The sequence below is a fragment of the Bufo bufo genome, chromosome 10 (assembly GCF_905171765.1).
Source record: "Bufo bufo chromosome 10, aBufBuf1.1, whole genome shotgun sequence".
NCBI lineage: Eukaryota > Metazoa > Chordata > Amphibia > Anura > Bufonidae > Bufo > Bufo bufo.
The window spans coordinates 89,933,344-89,953,193 of record NC_053398.1 but is presented as its reverse complement, the minus strand read 5'-3'; the positions used below and the strand labels follow the sequence as shown (position 1 = coordinate 89,953,193).

General features: G+C 43.5%; 1 protein-coding gene across 1 annotated transcript in view; it reads right to left on the bottom strand.

The window, feature by feature from the left end:
- SF3B2 (splicing factor 3b subunit 2) overlaps positions 1-19,850 on the bottom strand; it is a 74,441-nt gene that overhangs the window by 38,753 nt on the left and 15,838 nt on the right. Inside the window, exons 4-11 of the mRNA XM_040409906.1 lie at positions 14,674-14,823; positions 14,493-14,541; positions 12,816-12,907; positions 12,609-12,711; positions 7,741-7,823; positions 1,446-1,649; positions 1,165-1,290; positions 234-314 (exon numbers count right to left, since the gene is read on the bottom strand). Coding sequence (XP_040265840.1) covers positions 234-314; positions 1,165-1,290; positions 1,446-1,649; positions 7,741-7,823; positions 12,609-12,711; positions 12,816-12,907; positions 14,493-14,541; positions 14,674-14,823 — 888 coding nt within the window. The remainder of the gene's footprint in view (positions 1-233; positions 315-1,164; positions 1,291-1,445; positions 1,650-7,740; positions 7,824-12,608; positions 12,712-12,815; positions 12,908-14,492; positions 14,542-14,673; positions 14,824-19,850) is intronic.

The window sequence follows — 19,850 nt, the reverse complement described above, 5'->3', positions numbered from 1 at the left end:
ATAGTGTTTTATAGGTCGTGGAATGCGACGATGGTAAAAATAAAAATAAATTGCTAGTCACTAAAGGTCTATTAAGGCTGGTCCTGATGGGGTTAAAAAGCAATATCTCTGCTTCATGAATATTTCTTATTGGTGCTTCATGTACCACTGATATCTGATAATATATGTACATATTATCCCGTATAGTTGGGTATATCCAGTCACCAGTAAGCTTGCTTTGTACTGCAGTTTACCTGTTTCAGTTCTGCAACAGTGAATCTATTCATTCGCCTTAATTTTTTCTTAGACAGTTTTGGGGCATCCAGTTTTTTGTCCTGCAAATTAGAAAATATAGAAAATTAGCTTAGAAATAAAAAGCAATAAAAAATAAATTTGGTAGGGGGGCACAGTAGTTTGTCAAATCAAATACAGGATTTGTGATAAAACCACCTATGTGAAGGATACTGTCTGAGCAACAGGATGGATTAGGGAAGATTTAGGAGCAGCCACCAGTCCCCTGATGTCTACAATCTGAAGAAAGGCTTTACATTTCACATACAACTCACACATCATGGCTGTGCATATCACACATGTTTGATATGTAACTGTAAAGGCAGCCTTTGAAAAAGTCCTCAAACAGATTGTACAAAGTCCAATTAAAACTGAGGAAGCCCCTGTAAAGGCCCCATTCACACATCTGCAATTTCGTTCCGCATTTTGCGGAACGGAATTGCAAACCCATTCATTTCTAGGGGGCCGCACGACGTGCGGCCCGGCTCCGGACCCGCACTTCCGGGTGCACATATGTGGACAAGAATAGGCATATTCTATTAGTGCCGGCAATGTGCGGTCTGCAAAATGCGGAACGCACATTGCCGTGTCCGTGTTTTGCGGATCTACGGATGTGTGAATGGAGCCTAAATGCGATAAAATAACAGAGTCGATACTCAGTCCATTTCTCCCCTGACACTTTCATTGACGAGCTCTGTTCCTCCTGGCTGCAGCAGTGACATTCTGTGCACACAGGTCACTACTGCAGCCAATCAATGGCCTCAGCAGTCAGAGGGAGGAAGCAATGGGAAGTGCTGGAAGTTGAAGGGGAGAAAATAGGCAAGTATTTTTTATTTTATTTTATCACATTTACAGGGATGGAATGAGATTGTATTAAATGTGGACAACACCAACCTCGGCATCACTGTCGCTGTCACTGTCCATCAGTTCTTCCTCAAATCGCTTCCTGGGGGCAGCTGGTTCCACTTTTTCAACTTTTTCTGGTTCTTTTTCCTTTTCTTTCTTTACATCATCTGTCAGCTGGCACAAAAATACACAGCATGAAGTGAAGAAAATGTTGTAATTTTGTGTATTCTGTGTCCATGTAATCTATGGTAACTAAAGACCAGCCCCATATTTCACTACAAAACATTCAGGATCCCCATTTAAACAACCGAACACCAAGAATCAATCACCTTAAATGCTTGAAAGATCCTTTTGAAGAAAATGAAGTTTGGGTCGTAAATGTCTGGCTCCTCAGTTACATACTCTATTTCCACTTTCCCTCCAGTGGAGTCGGCCTCTGCTGCCTCATTTACATCATCTACCACAACAGTGGGGGCCGCAGTTGTTCTCCTATGTGTCCGTTTCTTCCGGTTCCTTCGTCTACGACTTTTCTTCTGTAGGGAAGGAGAGCATTATATGACCATTAAGCTTATTTAATCCCTTAGTGAGCAGTCACTTCTCAGCAATTTTGCACACATGATGCTTTTACAGTCCTAACTTTATTTGTTGAGCTTCTAAGATAATTTTTGAGCTTTTTTTCTGTCGACATAGGGCTGTTTAATATGTTTTAATAAAATATTTCTCTTCTTTTTTCTTACAAAAAGTAAAAATAAAAATCCCTTCATTTGATTCAGTCATGTTGATACACATTATGTATACCAAAATTTCAGAATCAGACAGCTCACGACCTCAGTATCGATGTCCGCACGGGAAAGGAGCAATCCCCATAAGATGTATAAAGAATGATCCCAGCAGACGTACTTGCTCTTCAAGGTATACTTTATTAAACGGTTCACAGAACGCGTTTCGGCATGTCAGCCTTCCTCAACTGCACAATACAATTTCAATTGTGCGATAGAATGGTTATGGTTATGGTTGTGAAAATGAGAAGGAATGGGCAACAGCAAATTTTGTTTCCGTATTGTGGATTTATGTTTAGATATGCGATCCTTCACCATTTGAGTTGTCTCTCCCACATACAACAACCCGCACGGGCATTTAATAAGATAAATGACATTTTTTGTGTCACAAGTGTAGTAGCCTCTAATCTTATAGGCCTTCCCAGCGCGTGGATGATAGAAATACAGAGCAATCATCCACTGGGAAGGCCTATAAGATTAGAGGCTACTACACTTGTGACACAAAAAATGTCATTTATCTTATTAAATGCCCGTGCGGGTTGTATGTGGGAGAGACAATTCAAATGGTGAAGGATCGCATATCTAAACAAAAATCCACAATACGGAAACAAAATTTGCTGTTGCCCATTCCTTCTCATTTTCACAACCATAACCATTCTATCGCACAATTGAAATATCAAGTCATAGAGCAGGTACATCAACCAAGGAGGGGAGGTGATTTGAAGAGACTGTTGTTACGCAGGGAGGCCTTTTGGATACATACGTTGGATACGTTATATCCAAAAGGGCTGAATAAGGATTATGAGGTCATGTGTTTTTAATTCGGTTTTCACATATTTTTTTTGCAGACTGCAATGCCACGAAGTTAGCTTGGAAAGACACGAATCAGGACGTCAGGTGTTTGTACCATTAGCTAGTGATGTCAGTTCCTGTGTCACTAATTGATTGATGATGTCATGATCATGTGACTGTGATCCATGTCTATAAAATGTGAGAGAGGGTCAGTTTGCATTGTGCAGTTGAGGAAGGCTGACATGCCGAAACGCGTTCTGTGAACCGTTTAATAAAGAATACCTTGAAGAGCAAGAACGTCTGCTGGGATCATTCTTTATACACATTATGTATAGTCTTGAGGAAATGGGTAACTATAGCAACATTCTGGGTTGCAGTGCTCCAGACTAAAAAAAAAAAACCTAGTAGCCATTGGCTCCTGAACTGAAAAATTTAGGAGCCAAATTAAATTTTTAGTCGCCAAATCGAAACTGAATCAAAATTTTGGTATCGTGACAACGCTACGCCGATCAGATCGGCGTAGGGTTGTTTAAATACCAAAATTTTGATTTGATTTCGCCACCCTAAAAAAGTATTGCGATACTCAATACCACAACAAAATAAAAAAAGCAGCGTGCATTTCGCATTTTATGAAACGTTCTATCCTATTTTTTGGGGTGACAAGGTGACTAAAAAATGCCAAAAAGCATGGTTTTTATTTATTTATGTCTGTTACGGCGCTCACCGCATAGGAGATATTTTTTAATAATTTAATAGTTTTTTACTTACTATTAGCCCCCTTAGGGGCTTGAACCCTTGTCCTATTCACCCTTAGGCCCCTTTCACATGGGCGAGATTTCTGCGCGGGTGCAATGTGTGAGGTGAACGCATTGCACCTGCACTGAATCCGGACCCATTCACTTCTATGGGGTTGTGCACATGAGCGGTGATTTTCACTTGTGCGTTGCGTAAAAATGGCAGCATGCTCTATGTTGTGCGTTTTTTAACGCAAGGCAGGCCCCATAGAAGTTAATGGGGCTGCGGGAAAATCGCAAGCAAGTGCAAGCAACTGAGGATGCGGTGCGATTTTCACGCAAGGTTGCTAGGATGAAAGTCTATTCACTGTATTATTTTCCCTTATAACATGGTTATAAGGGGAAATAATAGCATTCTTTAATACAGAATGCTTAGTAGAAGGTCAATTGAGGGTAAAAATAAATAAAATAATTAACTCGCCTCCTCCAATTGATCGCGTAGCTGCCGGTCTCCTGTTCTTTCTTCAGGACCTGTCAAAGGACCTGTGGTGACATCACTGTGTTCATCACATTGTACATCACATGATCCATCACCATGGTAATGGACCATGTGATGAGCTCAGTGACGTCACCACAGGTCCTGAAGAAAGAACAGGAGACCGGCAGCTGCGCGATCAATTGGAGGAGGTGAGTTAATTATTTTTTATTAACCCTCATTGGCACTGCTGTTTATTATACTGGGGTGTGGGGGGGGGGGGGGGGGGGGGGACACACTGCGCCACCAATGTTTATTATACTGGGGTGTTCGGGGGGTCGGGGCGCACTGCGCCACCAATGAACAAAACTGACCTGTTAATACAAAAATACAGGAGGCGGGTGCCGGAATCAAATACCCGGCACCCGACCTCTATGACAGGGAGCTGCGATCCGCTGCAGTTAACCCCTCAGGTACCGCACTTGATTCCGGCACCCACCTCCTGAATTTGTATTAGCAGGTCAGTTATCTTCATTGGTGGCGCAGTGGCCACAGCCCCTCCCCTCCTGCTCCCGTGTCTCTTCTTATTGGCGGCAGCAGCACAGGGGGAGGAAGAGACTCCTTCTCTACTGCGCTGCTGAGAAGAACATCGGTGGCGGGGCAGAGAACTATCAGCTCCTGTGCCCCGCCGCTGTATTTACAGCTGCGGCGGGTCTAGTCGCAAATTGCGACAAGACTAAAAAGTCTTGTCGTCATTTGTAAATTCTAAGTCGCATTGGCGACCATTTTGGTCGCCATCTGGAGCCCTGGGTTGTTTTGGGAGGTTTGGGTCTTTATTTGCATTTTATATGTTTTAATATAATGGGGGTCCATTTACTAAGACAGGAATTTCACATTGTTAAAAAAAAAACAAAAAAAAAAACTACCCCACCAGATAGAGAATATTTCTAGTGCAAAGTGCATGACATCTCTGGGGCACATGTTGTTAAATGAGTTGGGCTGCAAATTTAACACTCAATCCTGCGAACAAGCATTAGCTCATTCATTGGGTGATCGCTTGCAACTTTACCCAGGGGAATTATTAGAAACTAGTCTTCCCAGGAATGCTCTGGGGAACTGCCCCGATAATTGGCCCAAATAAAGAGGGCTTTACTCTTAGGCGCTATAGAAACCAAAACCAAATCTTGCAATGTATACACCGAATATACACTTCCTTTCTACTCCCAATATTTTATTGAAAAAACAAAAACCTTAAAACAAAGTTAGGCTACTTTCACACTAGCGTTCGGGGCTCCGATTGTGAGTTCCGTTTGAAGGCTCTCACAAGCGGCCCCGAACGGATCCGTAGAGCCCCAATGCATTCTGAGTGGATGCGGATTCGCTCAGAATGCATCAGTCTGGCACCGTTTGGCCTCCGCTCCGCTCAGCAGGCGGACATCCGAACGCTGCTTGCAGCGTTCGGGTGTCCGCCTGGCCTCGCGGAGGCAAACGGATCTGTCCAGACTTACAATGTAAGTCAATGGGGACGGATCCGTTTGAAGTTGACACAATATGGCTAAATTTTCAAACGGATCCGTCCCCCATTGACTTTCAATGTAAAGTCTGGACGGATCCGTCTGAACAACTTTCACACTTAGAATTTTTTCTAAACTATAATGCAGACGGATCTGTTCTGAACGGATCCCAACGTCTGCATTATAGGAGCGTATCCGTCTGTGCAGACACCAGACGGATCCGCTCTGAACACAAGTGTGAAAGTAGCCTTAGGCTACGCTCACAGTAGTGTTGGTAATCCAGTAACCTGATCCGACATAAATGCCAGCTTCAGCCAGGCAAAAACTACTGCATGCAGTGGTGCCCTGCCGAAACCCGGCATTTATTTCAGAAAAGCAGGTGGATCGTCGGATCCAATTATAGGGGATCCGGCGGTACACGGCTGTATCCAGCAATGATGGATACGGTGAGCTTCAATAACCTGATCAGGCCACCGGAATTCAAACGTACCTGTGAACGGGGCCTTATAAAATGCAGTAAAGGCTTTTGTCTGGTAGAGAAAAAGATTCTGACCCGCTCTACATCTCTCTCACCTCTGTTCTCTACATCCTACCTATGATCCAAGACTAACATCCTCGATTCCAGTCTGCAGGATTTCTCTTGTGCTGCACCAGTTCTCTGGAACACACCATCCCAGAAAACGAGATTCATTCCCAACATTCCAGATTTAAGAATGCCCTAAAAACACATTTCTTAATCTGACTCTTCTATCTAAACCCCACACACTCCTAAATTATTCCAACAGTATCCCTAACACTCCATGCACCCTAAGGCACTTCACTTCTGTCCATACACAGATACAGGCTGGGTGACTGGCTCATACAGTTTGATATGAACACCCTGTTTTGTATAGAAGATGGCTGGACCCTTGGGTGTATATGTTGTCAACTACCCCACCATTAAAAACCTGCATACAGCTATTTTATAGCAAACACTGTGCAAATGTCATTTAGTTATAAGCTTGGCACATATAAATCTATGCACGTCACAATATTCAGTTACTTGATAACTCAACATACTAATTACAGCTAAACAACAAATAAAACTAGAAAAGCTACAATTTCTCGGGAAATTGTGTGAAGTGTTCTTGCCTCCACCAGTAGTTTACAACTGGAGTGGGCGGAATAACTGGGTGGAGTGGCTTGAGTAACTGTTGTGTGGTTGGAATGGCTGGAGTAACTATGGAAAAGTTGGACTGGGCAGAGTAACTTTGTGGAGTGGGCAGAGTAACTGTTTGGAGTGAGTAAAGATAGTAAACATTACACTAAGCAATTGTTCAAATTTAAAAAGTGCACATGGCAAGCTTGATAGAGTGAGAAATGCATTTCAACTTTTATTTATATAGCACATTTAATTGCAATGTTGTTGCCCAAAATGCTTCACAATTACATTAAAACATAGATTTATAAAAACCATTAGCAGCTGATTTGTGTAGGTGGGCTTGAAAATGAGGGAGTGGTGGCAGTTTAGAAATCATGTCCTGATTTTTCAGCTCACACTCTAGCTTTTGTCATTCTGCTGGCTGCTCACACACCTGGGTTCCTATGGCAACTCACTCTACAGCAATGGCAGAGAAGAGCGGTTAAAAACAAACTGCTCCAACTTGCTCACTGCACTGGCGGTTGCCATCTTCAAACAGTTGTAGTTTAAAAAGGTATATTCCTACAGCGAAGAGCTTTATATTGTGAAAATCACAAGACCCAGACCTACATTTTGATTCAGATGTCTCTGAAATATTAAAAATGAAGGCAGTGTCGCAGTTTAGAAACTGCCCTTCAAATTTGAGGTGGCTAGAGTGGAGTTTCAATGAATGTCAATGGGCGGCGTGAGTTGCAAACAAATGGTCATATTGTGAAAACTATCAGGACTATGGCTTAGCCGACATTTTTAGTGGCAGCAGGGATAGCTGAATATTTTTGATATAAGATTTGTGTAGGTGGGCTTAAAAAATGAGTGAGTGGTGGCAGTTTAGAAATCATGTCCTGATTTTTCAGCTCACACTCTAGTTTTGAACATTCCGCCATTCATTCATATGGGACCAATTTAGCCACAAAAACGCAGATATTTCGTGAACCATTTGGCGAAACGTTCCACAAATAGCACACCAATCGGGAACAATCCGCACGTTTTGATATATTACGGTCTATGCAGTGTAAAAACTGTGGGAGGAGTTAGGGTGGCAAATTTGGCTATAATAACAATATATATGTGAGATAGCAGTAAGTGGTCTTGCCATGCAAGAACACTTAATGATCAGAGCGTATTAACTCTTCGACTGCTATTCTCTTACCTCCTTCCTTGGTCCAGTAGTCTCCTCTTCCGTTTCAGATGCAGTGTAAATCTGACGAGGATCATTATCATAATCTTCCTCTTCTAAAAACATAAAATGAAACTTTTCTAATTACAACAAAAACCTAAGGAAATTAGATGCTTTTATGCATCTGCGTGATGGACATTTGAATACAGTAACAAATAACCAATGTGGTAGATTTGATTTCCACAATACAGACAATAAATACATCAATCTGCCCACAGATACTTCCCCAGAGCACAGCGATAACATAACTATGGCTAGTCTGTAGTCAGATTCCGGTATTCTGTACCAGCATAGGAACAGAATACCAAAATCACCAGATCCAGTATCTGCTGGAAACGGATTCACTATAATGAGGGCAGTCTGTTTTTTTGCATAAATAGTGATTTTGCAGGAGAAGATTTAACTGCATGCAGCAGTATTTAGTTGTCTTTTTGCTGGAATCTGTGATTAAGGCTCCTGCCAAAACCTCTGCCGCAGATATGAACCTACCCTAAAAGCTTTGAGATTCTTCCAATGTCCTAAAATTATAAAAACAACTGCATTTTACTGGTGTACACTACGTGAAGAGGTAGAGCAATCCTTCACTCCCCCAAGTCCTGGAACACGTCAATCCCACAGAGAGAAAACAGCCCTTCAAAAGGAAATGTGTCACTGAAAAGGTTTTCTGCGACACATATCTGTTTTTATTTTCCGGTTGCAAATTTTTTTATTCTACCTTCTGAACATGAATATGGGGGTGGCCATCTTGCCTGAGCTGTTCTTAACAGCATTTACAGATACGCTTTACAGCAGCCACATGGGCCATAGCACAATAGACCGGAGGAGACTTTAATGACTTTTATAGGAGTTTTCTAGACATGATCTGCGACCTGTGCAGAAGTCAGGAAGGAGTAGATAAGCTTTGATATCACCTATTGTTAATGGTGGATACTGTGTTATATATAAATATAGGGTGATATCTCATTGTAATCCTGCCTGTAATGATAAACAGATAACTACAGTAAAGTGATCTGTACAGACCAAGAAGTGGCCAGTGCGAAAACTGCAGGATTTTATGTTCCTTGTTTAAATATAGATATTGACATGGAAAATTTAAAATGACCACCTAAAAAACTTTAGACATCTGTTTTACAGAAAAATATTATTTAAAGAGGACCTTTAATGCAATTTTATTAAGGGAAAGACTCAGTCTCCTCCTTATTGCTCCGATGCTCAGTATTAGCATACTGAGCGGGAGAAATCCAGGCACAGGAGGCATATTTAAAAAAAATCAAGCAGGGTGGCAGCATCAGCGGGAGGAGTACCCGCAAGTACAGGTATATATCTATTTCTTAATGACACACTTTAAATTATCCTTTATTTATTAAAGATGTTGCCCCATGATTTAACCCCTTCTACTGTGGGCCAGTTTTCACCCTCCTGCCAGGGCAATATTTTGCAAATCTGACATGTGTCCCTTTATGTGGTAATAACTTTGGAACATTTTTTACTTATCCAAGCCATTCTGAGACTGTTTTCTCGTGACACATTGTACTTCATGACAGTCAAACTTGAGTCAATATATTTCACCTTTATTTATGAAAAAATCATTATTACACTTTATGGGGCAAGGTGACCCAAAAATTGCCTTTTTGGCACAGTTTTTATTTAGTATTTTATTTACGGTGTCCACTTGAGGGGTTAGGTCGTGTGATATTTTTATAGAGCTGGTTGTTACGGATGCGGCAATACCTAATATATCTACTTTTTTTTTATTATTTCACTTTAAACACAATAATAGCATTTTAGAAACAAAAAAAATGTTTGAGTGTCTCCATATTCTAGACCAGCATCCATCCGACTATGAGGGCATATCCTAGCGATATGCCCCCATTGTCTGAGATAGGAATACCCCTTTAAACTTTTAGTTCTATATAGGCATGCCATATCGATTTGTTTGTGAGAATAAATAAGAAAATAATGAGAATGAATAAACCCTGTGCCGTCTGGAGGCTTTAATGTCTGCTACTGAACAGTGAGAATAATTGGATTTTTGTACTTACCGTAAAATCCCTTTCTCCTTCAATTCATTGGGGGACACAGCACCATGGGTATATGCCCAGCTACCACTAGGAGGCGACACCAGATAACAAAGTGGTTGGCTCCGCCTAAGTGGGCTATACCCTCTCCACAGCCACTAGGCTAATCAGTTTGTACCAATAGCAGTAGGAGAGAGAAACAAAAGCGAAGAACCAACATGTCCTGAACGGGAAAGGAAACGAGAACAGGAAAAGAAGTGAAAACAAAGGGTGGGATCTGTGTCCCCCAATGAATTGAATGAGAAAGGGATTTTACGGTAAGTACAAAAATCCAATTTTCTCGTTATTGTCATTGGGGTACACAGCACCATGGGACATCCCAAAGCAGTCCCCGAGGGTGGGAAGGAAATCTCATGCAAAAAGTTGGTGTGACCCAACCGGACCAGGAGAGGCCATAGCATGAAATGGTTCCAAAGAAACAAATATAGGAGACTGTAAGGATTCCAAGGACAAATGCCTGGAAAAAGAGCCCAAGAAGGAACAAGGGGTACACCCAGTTCCTCCCGAGGTGGGATAGGGAGCAATGTAGATGTCCTGAGCAAGAACCAAGAGTTGAACAAGTGCGCACTAAAGAGCCAGAGGAAGGATCTGGAAGAACCAGGGCTCTCCTGAAGAAACAGGAGAGTAGCACAGCAGCGTCTGTTGGTAACGGCCTAGCGCTCTGCATATGGAAGGATGCTCCAGGAGGAGAATCCATAACAGGACAGACCCAACAAGAAAATTCGAATATGAGGGTACCTGGCAGGAGGAAAAATGCCTGGAAAGAGGATGGAGCAGTCCTTAACCAAGGAGAAAAACTTCCTGGAAACAAGCTAAAAGACCCTGTGGACCGCCCCGCTTCTATAAGGCCTGGAAGCAAAGGAACCCAACCAGAAAGAGGACCCAGCAAGGAAAAAACTAACTTGTCGCAGACCAAAAACATGGCCTGTCTGTGGTCAACCTCCTGTAAAGGCCAGGGTAGAGAGGAACCATGGGAAGGGAGCGATCCTCCTACCGCAGCAAGGGCAAAGATAAACACCCTATGAGAAGGTGGAAACCTCAACCTGCTAGAGAAAGCAGCCAACCCCTGCGGAAGGAGGGGGTCCTAGGTAATGGCCCGGAGAAGGGAACATAAAGACCTGCTTCCCATAAAAAAAGAGGCTAGGATCAAGCCTCCGAAAAACTAAAAATATCGCTGTGAACTGTAAGACTAGAGATATCCCTGCCACATGAAGTCTCAGGGAAAAGGGAAACAGTAGCAGGCCCTAGTAATACAAGCGGAGACACACGTCTGAGAAATATTGAAGTAGAAGGGAGAGGACTTCAGACAGCCTAAGGAGGAACATTTCTTAAAATGACGGAAAGCTCCATCCCCAAAGTGACCAATACGATCCAAATTGCAAACCGTAGCATTAAACTCCCAGATACCAGGTACTTGACCTAGAAAGATTCTGTATGGTGGAAGACCACCTGATGCTCTGTTCCGAGTCAGAATCGGTGCAGAGGTGTCCCCCGAGGAGGCGTAAGATGAGTCAGGGAAGAATACGTCACCAGCCTCAGACCTGTCCTGGGGGTGACCTGAGGATGCCGAGGAGGAGCGGGACTTAGTTGTGACAATCCGAGGTCGTTTGCAGGACCTGGTGTCTGAATGTGAGCGTGCCCCGTCCGCGGAGTCGTCCCTGGGAGGGGCAGAGGCGGCCGCAATTTGGGCAGGCAAGCGGTCTAGTGACTCCACCATGGATTGGGAGAATCAGACAAGGTTCCCTATGGCTTGGGATAGGGAAGAAGCCCATTCAGGAGGGACCGACACAGAAGGGGTGGTCAGGGAGACATGAAGGGCCTGGGAGCAAGGTACTGCGCACAAACAGGGAGTGACGCTCAGTGAGGGTAAAAACGGGGCAAAAGGAGCACCCGGGGCCCGAGGACAGGCCGGGGAAGATGCGGCCTAGTCCTGGCAGAAGCCGGGAACTAAAGTAGAGGGAAACGCCGGGAGAGGCATGGGTGGCCAGGGAGGTGAAGGATACCCAAGGGAGGGAAGAAAAAGTGGAAAGGAGGTACCTAACCAGGCCCCACAAATATAATGAACCCCATCGCTTGGCAAGAAAGGGGGGGGGGGTTTAACCTGGGGCACCTCTTGGGGCAGGGACACAGGGGAGAATACTTACCATCCGGCGTCTTCAGGCGCCGCAGGGTCAGCCCTTTCGGCAAACTCAACACTTGCGTGGGATTGCCGGCATGCCACTGCAGATGCAGTAATGGGGGACTGGCGTAGGTACTTCAAGTACACGCCTGCAGGGGGTGCAACTAAAGTGGTAATCCACGATGGAGCCCCATCCTGCAGCAGGCCAAGACCTGTAGAAGAAAGGAAAAAAAAAAAAAGAATAAAATGAAAAGCAGAAAGACCTGTGAAAAACAGAGCAGGTCATGTCTGCCTCCTACGGACACTAGACTAAAACGGATTAGCCTAGTGGCTGTGGAGAGGGTATAGCCCACTTTGGCGGAGCCAACCTTTTTGTTATCTAGTGACACCTCCTAGTGGTAGCTGGGCATATACCCATGGTGCTGTCTCCCCCAATGACATTAACGAGAAACTGCTTTGATGACTGGCGTGGACAAGGTGTAAGGGCTGTTTTTATTCAGTGGAATTTATAGTTATTCCTGGAACTGATGCTATTCTCATCATGGACACTGTAGAGCTAAATTGCTGTGTTCACCCACTGTCAATGATGTTACTGCATCTGGTCTGGAGGCAACACCATCCTCTTTTCTGGATAAGAGGATTACCTGTGGCCACTGGCATTATCATCTCTTCTTGTCTAATTTCTTTAAGCTGAAGAATTTTCTCAAGGACTTGTGGAATCTTTGGGCCAGAGGAGGAATCTTCCATCTAAAGAGAAATTAAAAGTATACAAACACGGAATTAGTTATGTAACCAAAGACAAAAACCAAGTCAAAAGAATGAGAAATCTTAAGTCCAGAAGAAACTCTTACCTCTTTGGAGTCATCTCCAGACTGGTTGAGAACACGTGGACGAGTAATGGAGGGCATTAGCGGTGGGATAGTAGTAGCAATGGGAAGATTACCTGTAGATAAATATATAATACATTCATACTACATTGTCCAATATGCTAAATTTGTGGCATGTGCAGTGCTTTATGAAAGTCTGCAGACCTTTTCAATGTTTTCACATTTTCTTATGTTGAGGCTTGTGCTTACATAAAAGAAAATTCTTATTTCCCCCACCATTCTGCACTCAATACCCCATAGTGAGAACAGAATGTTCAAAATGTTTACTATTTTATTGAAAAGGAAGAACTAAAATATTGCATTTATATAAGTATTACGAGCCTTTACTAAGGACTTAGTTAATGAACCTTTGGCAGCAATTACATTCTCCAACCTTCTTGGGTATGATGCCACAAGGTCTGCACACCTAACTGGGGATTTTCTGCCATCCAGATCCAGTCAAGCTCTATTAGGCTGGATGGGAACCATCTGTGGGCAGCAATTTTCAGGTCCCTCCAGATATGTTTGATTGGGTTCTGGCTGGGCCACTCAAGGATATTCATATCTGTCTGTAAACCACTCCTGTGTGGTCCTGGAAGTGCGCTTAGGGTCATTATCTTGTTGGAATGTAAACCTTTGGCCCAGAGCACTCTGGATCAGGTTTTCATCAAGAATATCCTTGTACTTTGTGCCATTCAGCTTTCCCTCAACCCTAACCAGTCTCCCTGCCCCAGCCCCCTAAAAACACCCCCACAGCATGATGCTGCCACCACCATGCTTCACTGTAGGGATGGTATTGGGCAACTGATAAGCAGTTTCTGGTTTTCTCCAGTCATGACACTTAGAATTGAGGCCAAAAAGTTCAATCTTGGTTTCATCAGACCATATAATCTTCTTTACTACAGCCAGAGAGTCCTTTAGGTGCATTTTTTATATTTCTTGCAAAGTCTAGGCAGTCTTTCATGTGTCTTTTACTGAGGAGAGCTTCTTTCTGGCCTCTCTGCCATAAAGCCCAGATTGGTGGAGTGCTACAGTGTTGACCTTCTGGAAGTTTCTCCCATCTACACACAGGATCTTTGGCGCTCAGGCAGAGTGACCATTGGGTTTTTGTTCACCTCTCTGACCAAGGCCCTTCTCCCCCGATTACTTAGTTTGGTGGGGCGGCCAGCTCTAGGAAGAGTCCTTCTTGTTCCCAATTTCTTCCATTTAAGAATTATAGAGGCCACTATGCGCTTGGGAACTTTCAGTCCAATAAAACATTTGTCCCCTTCTCCAGATCTGTGCCCCCACACAACCCTGTCTCTGAGCTCTACAGATAGCTCTTTCCTCCTCATGTTTCAGTTTTTGCTCCGATATACATTGTCAGCTGTGAGAAATTATATAGACAGGGCTGTATCTTTCCAAATCATGTCCTATCATCAGAATTTACCACAGGACTCCACTCAAGTTTTAGAAACATCCCCAAGATGAAGAGAAATGTGAGACCCTCAGAGCTAAATTTCAAGTGTCATAGCAAAGGGTCTGAATGCTTATGTCCATGTGAAATTTTAGTTTGAGTGCAGATTGATGGGAGAAATCTTATTTATCAAAAGGCCGCAACAAAATGTGAAGAAAGTGAAAGTGTCTGAAGACTTTCCGAACGCATTGTATATCTGACATTACCTCTAGGAAGGAGGAGGGATCGAGTGGTTTCCGGATCAAGTAGAGTTGCCTGAAAGACAGTACCGTATTCACCAAGTGAGATTTTGTATTAAGGAAAAACAATTGTGTGTAAATCACTACATGGGACTCAATCAGACTCAACTTATGGCAATAATTGCGATATAGCAAAATAGCTTTTCACCTTAGGAAGGCCATCATTCGGCTGGGTTTGTGACGGCTTGCTGTTTTCTAGGTCAGGTGGCAAGCGAGAATTAAGGCCAAGTGGAAATCCAATACCCATGCTTGGGGGAGGCGGAGGAACTCCCATATTGGGCAGTGGCATGCCAGCCATCTAAGGACAAAGGACATAGACTAGTGGTTAGAAGAGACAACATAATTAGTTTCAGCAAACATCCACAGTAACCACAATAAAAAGAGAGGGGGACAGACTACCTGGAGAGAAAGTAGGTAACAAATGTTTTTTCTATATTAGAGAACACCATTTGCCTACAGCAGGTAGATCGCAATGTCTATACTTATAGGGGGTTTCCAAGATGACCAATACGATCAGCAGCTAGCAGGAGCCAAGGCCATTGGAACCAGCAGATTGTACAGAGCGGGAAGCAGACAGCCCTGAGCACTATGTGGCGGCATCTCAGTCACTATGTCTGGCACTTTAATTTAACATCCATACGGTGTGTTAGCTCAGGTGGTTAAGGCTCCCACTAGTGGCGTTTTGGTGTTGGTACTATGCGTCATACCCCCACTGATCTGATATTCAGAAGCCCCATAAAATCCCTTTAAGTGCCTCCCACATACACGCTTGGTAATTTATGTCTTTTCAAAGAGAGGAGAAATCTGCCATCCCGCGCCTCCTATTGTGGATTATCTCTCAGGAGGAAAGATTTGGTAGTTGAAATTCAGGAGCTCCCGATACGTGGAGTCTAATGTGTACAAGTCCTTTAGGTAAAAGTGGAATGTGGAGGGCTTAGATAATAAAGCCGCCTGGGGCGGGCTTAGGCTGGGCCTACTTTATTTACCTAATCAGGTGGAAAAGGCAGTAAGAAAAATACGGCTTCTGGGTACATCAGAGTGAACGTATGATCCACAATTTCTATTACCTTTTCTCACATAAGACAAAAATAAAGATCTATATTTCATCTTCCCCTGCCCCACATATGTATGGGGTCATTTCTGAGTACTATCTCCATAAAAGAAAAGCATGAAACAGGGTCTGTAGGGAATGACCAAAGTGTTTTATGAACCACATGCCTACACAATCGGCATGATATAGTCTACTAGCAGTTATCTCTAGGGCTCACTGGGTTAAGGGTGTATTAGACTGCCAGATTTTCTGGCAGATAGTCTCTAATGAGTGTTTCCATTAACATCCGGCAGTCTAATACTGCCTCCAAATGCCTGATAATCAAGCAAGCGCTCGGATCGGGCAGTCCAGATCTTTCTGCATGCTTAAAAATCACAACGGTGCTGGCGGCAGACCGCTCTGTGTAACAGTGATCTGCCACCGGCACACCACTGCCCTGCATGGGGACGAGCGATGCCACGGAGAAGATCGCTGCATGTAATAGCAGCAGTGTCCTCTGCTAGCTATCTGACGATTGCCGAGAGGGAATGCCTTCCTCCTGACAATCGTCTGCGGCATATCCACTTAAAGAAGACCTGTCACCACTCCTGAGATGCCTGTTTTAATAGCTTTATGCGTTCCCAATGTAACAATTCTGGAGCATCTATTCTTATGGCTCTATGTTGCGCCATAGCTCTATTATTTCTACTAGAAGTTATGAATAATTGCCAGCAGTCTGCAGTAAGGGTACAGAGGGGTGGTAACAAGTTGGGGGGGTAATCACTGCACAGTCTAAAAATGGCAGCACTTGTTACCTCCCCTCTGTACCCTTACTGCAGACTGCTAGCAATTCATTCATAACCTCTAGTAGAAATAATAAAGGAATGACACAACATAGAGCCATAAGAACAGATGCTCCAGAATTGTTATTACATGGGGAACGCATGAAGCTATTAAAACAGGCATGTCCGGAGAGGTGACAGGTCCTCTTTAACCCCTTAAGGACTTAGGACGTACCAGTACGGCATGTTTGCCGAGTCCTTAAGGACCCATGACGTACCGGTACGTCCTAACTTTAACCCCCGCCGCGCCGCAATGTAGTTTTAATCGGAACAGGATGTCCGCTGAAATCAATTCAGACCTGCGGTTTGCGGCGTTTCCGGTCCATTCGGGTCTCCGGTGACCCGATGAACCGGAAAAGGACGGTGATTGGTGGTGCGATTACACACCAATCACAGTCCGAGCATTTGGGGGAGGCGGTGCTGTCCTTGGTGCTGGGAGAGAGGCGGGAGATTCAAACTCCCGGCATTCCTCTCTCCCCTCCTCTTCCTGCTGCTGCTCCTGCGATCCCCCTGTCGGCACCCATCACCCTCCAGGTAGGTTAGGGTCAGTGAGGTAGAGGCACGATTATGGTCCATTCACACATCTGCAATTCCATTCCGCATTTTGCGGAACGGAATTGCAGACCCATACATTTCTACGCAATTCCGATCCTGAAAAAAATAGAACATGTCCTATTCTTGTCCGCAAAAAAACTTTATCTGATTTATTGTTTCTGGTGATTGGGGTCCACAGAACTTAGCTGTGAGACCCTAGACCCACCCAGGAGTGCTGCCACTTGGTTTCTATTACATAAGCCTCACAAAGTGAGTTCAGACCTGGACTGGTCCATAAAAAGTGGGATTTGGAAAATTTCAGAAAAATTTCAAAATTTGCTTCTAAACTTCTAAGCCTTCTAACGTCCCCAAAAAAATAAAATGGCATTCCCAAAATGATACAAACATGAAGTAGACATATGGGGAATGTAAAGTTATCACAATTTGAGGTATTACAGAAGTAGAGAAACTGAAACTTTGAAAGTTGCAAATTTTTCCACATTTTTGTAAATTTGGTATTTTTTTTATGCATTTTAGCAGTGTCATGAAGTACAATATGTGACAAAAAAAAATCTCAGAACGGCCTGGGTAAGTTAAAGCGTTTTAAAGTTATCAGCACTTAAAGTGACACTGGTCAGATTTGCAAAAAATGGCCAAGTCCTTAAGGTGAAATAGGTCTGAGTCCTTAACCTCTTAAGGACACATGACGTACCGGTACGTCATGATGTCCTGGTACTTAAGGACACATGACGTACCGGTACGTCATGTGTTGTTCCGATCACTGCCGCCCGGCCGGCAGTGATCGGAACCCGGTGCCTGCTCAAATCATGGAGCAGGCACCAAGGCTAAATGCGCGGGGGGGTCCCGTGACCCCCCCATGTCGGCGATCGCGGCAAACCGCAGGTCAATTCAGACCTGCGGTTTGCTGCGATTTTTGCAGTTTCTGGTCCCCGCGGTCCCTGACCGCGGGGATCAGAAACTTTATATGCCTAAAATAATGTTTTATTAACCCCCCCCTGCACCCCCGAATGATTTTATGGTGGCGGGAGGTGCAGGGGGAGGGTTGCGGGCGGTGCGGCAGGCGGGATCGCGATCCCCCGCCCGCCTCCCCTTGTATAATCGTTGGTTTCTAGTGGGTATACCAGGGTGCCAGCACATTGCTGGCACCCTGGTATAAACGGCTGACATCTGCGATGCGATGTCAGCCGTTAACCCTTTCCATACAGCGGTCCGTACGGACCGCTGTATGGAAAAGGTTAACAGCGCAGGGAGCTCCCTCCCTCTCCCATCGGGGGGCTGCTGTGCCTTTGCAGCCCCCCGATGGGAGAGGGAGAGAGCCCCCCTCAGCCCTGTGCTTACCCTTCCCCGTCTGCGCAGTTCTGAGCAGACGGGGAAGGTTCCCATGGCAACAGGACGCCTCTCAGGCGTCCTGCTGTCCATGGTGCTGAACAGATCTATGCTAAAAGCATAGATCTGTTCAGTGTAAGTAAAATACAGTACAGTACAATATATATTGTTCTGTACTGTATTATACAGACATCAGACCCACTGGATCTTCAAGAACCAAGTGGGTCTGGGTCAAAAAAAAGTTAAAGTGAAAAAAAAGTAAAAATCAAAACACACATTTATCACTGATTAAAAATGAAAAAAATAAAATTCCCTACACATGTTTGGTATCGCCGCGTCCGTAACGACCTGATCTATAAAACGGTTATGTTACTTTACCCGAACGGTGAACGCCATAAAAATAAAAAATAAAAAACTGATGAAATTGAAATTTTGCCCACCTTACTTCCCAAAAAAGGTAATAAAAGTGATCAAAAAAGTCGCATATACGCCAAAATAGTACCAATCAAACCGTCATCTCATCCCGCAAAAATCATACCCTACACAAGATAATCGCCCAAAAACTGAAAATACTATGGCTCTTAGACTATGGAAACACTAAAACATGATTTTTTTTGTTTCAAAAATGAAATCATTGTGTAAAACTTACATAAATAAAAAAAAAAGTATACATATTAGGTATCGCCGCGTCCGTATCGACCGGCTCTATAAAAATATCACATGATCTAACCCCTCAGATGACCACCGTAAAAAAATTAAAATAAAAACGGTGTAAAAAAAGCCATTTTTTGTCATCTTACGTCACAAAAAGTGTAATAGCAAGCAATCAAAAAGTCATATGCACCCCAAAATAGATGCCAATCAAACCGTCATTTCATCCCGCAAAAAATGAGACCCTACTTAAGATAATCGCCCAAAAACTGAAAAAACTATGGCTCTTAGACTATGGAGACACTAAAACATTTTTTTTGTTTTAAAAATGAAATCATTGTGTAAAACTTACATAAATAAAAAAAAATTGTATACATATTAGGTATCGCCGCGTCCGTGACAACCTGCTCTATAAAATTACCACATGATCTAACCTGTCAGATGAATGTTGTAAATAACAAAAAATAAAAACGTGCCAAAAAATCTATTTCTTGTTACCTTGCCGCACAAAAAGTGTAATATAGAGCAACCAAAAATCATATGTACCCTAAACTAGTACCAACAAAACTGCCACCCTATCCCGTAGTTTCTAAAATGGGGTCACTTTTTTGGAATTTCTACTCTAGGGGTGCATCAGGGGGGCTTCAAATGGGACATGGTGTAAAAAAAAACTGTCCAGCAAAATCTGCCTTCCAAAAACCGTATGGCGTTCCTTTCCTTCTGCGCCCTGCCGTGTGCCCGTACAGCAGTTTACGACCACATATGGGGTGTTTCTGTAAACTACAGAATCAAGGCCATAAATAATGAGTTTTGTTTGGCTGTTAACCCTTGCTTTGTAACTGGAAAAAAAATATTAAAATGGAAAATCTGCCAAAAAAGTGAAATTTTGAAATTGTATCTCTATTTTCCATTAAATCTTGT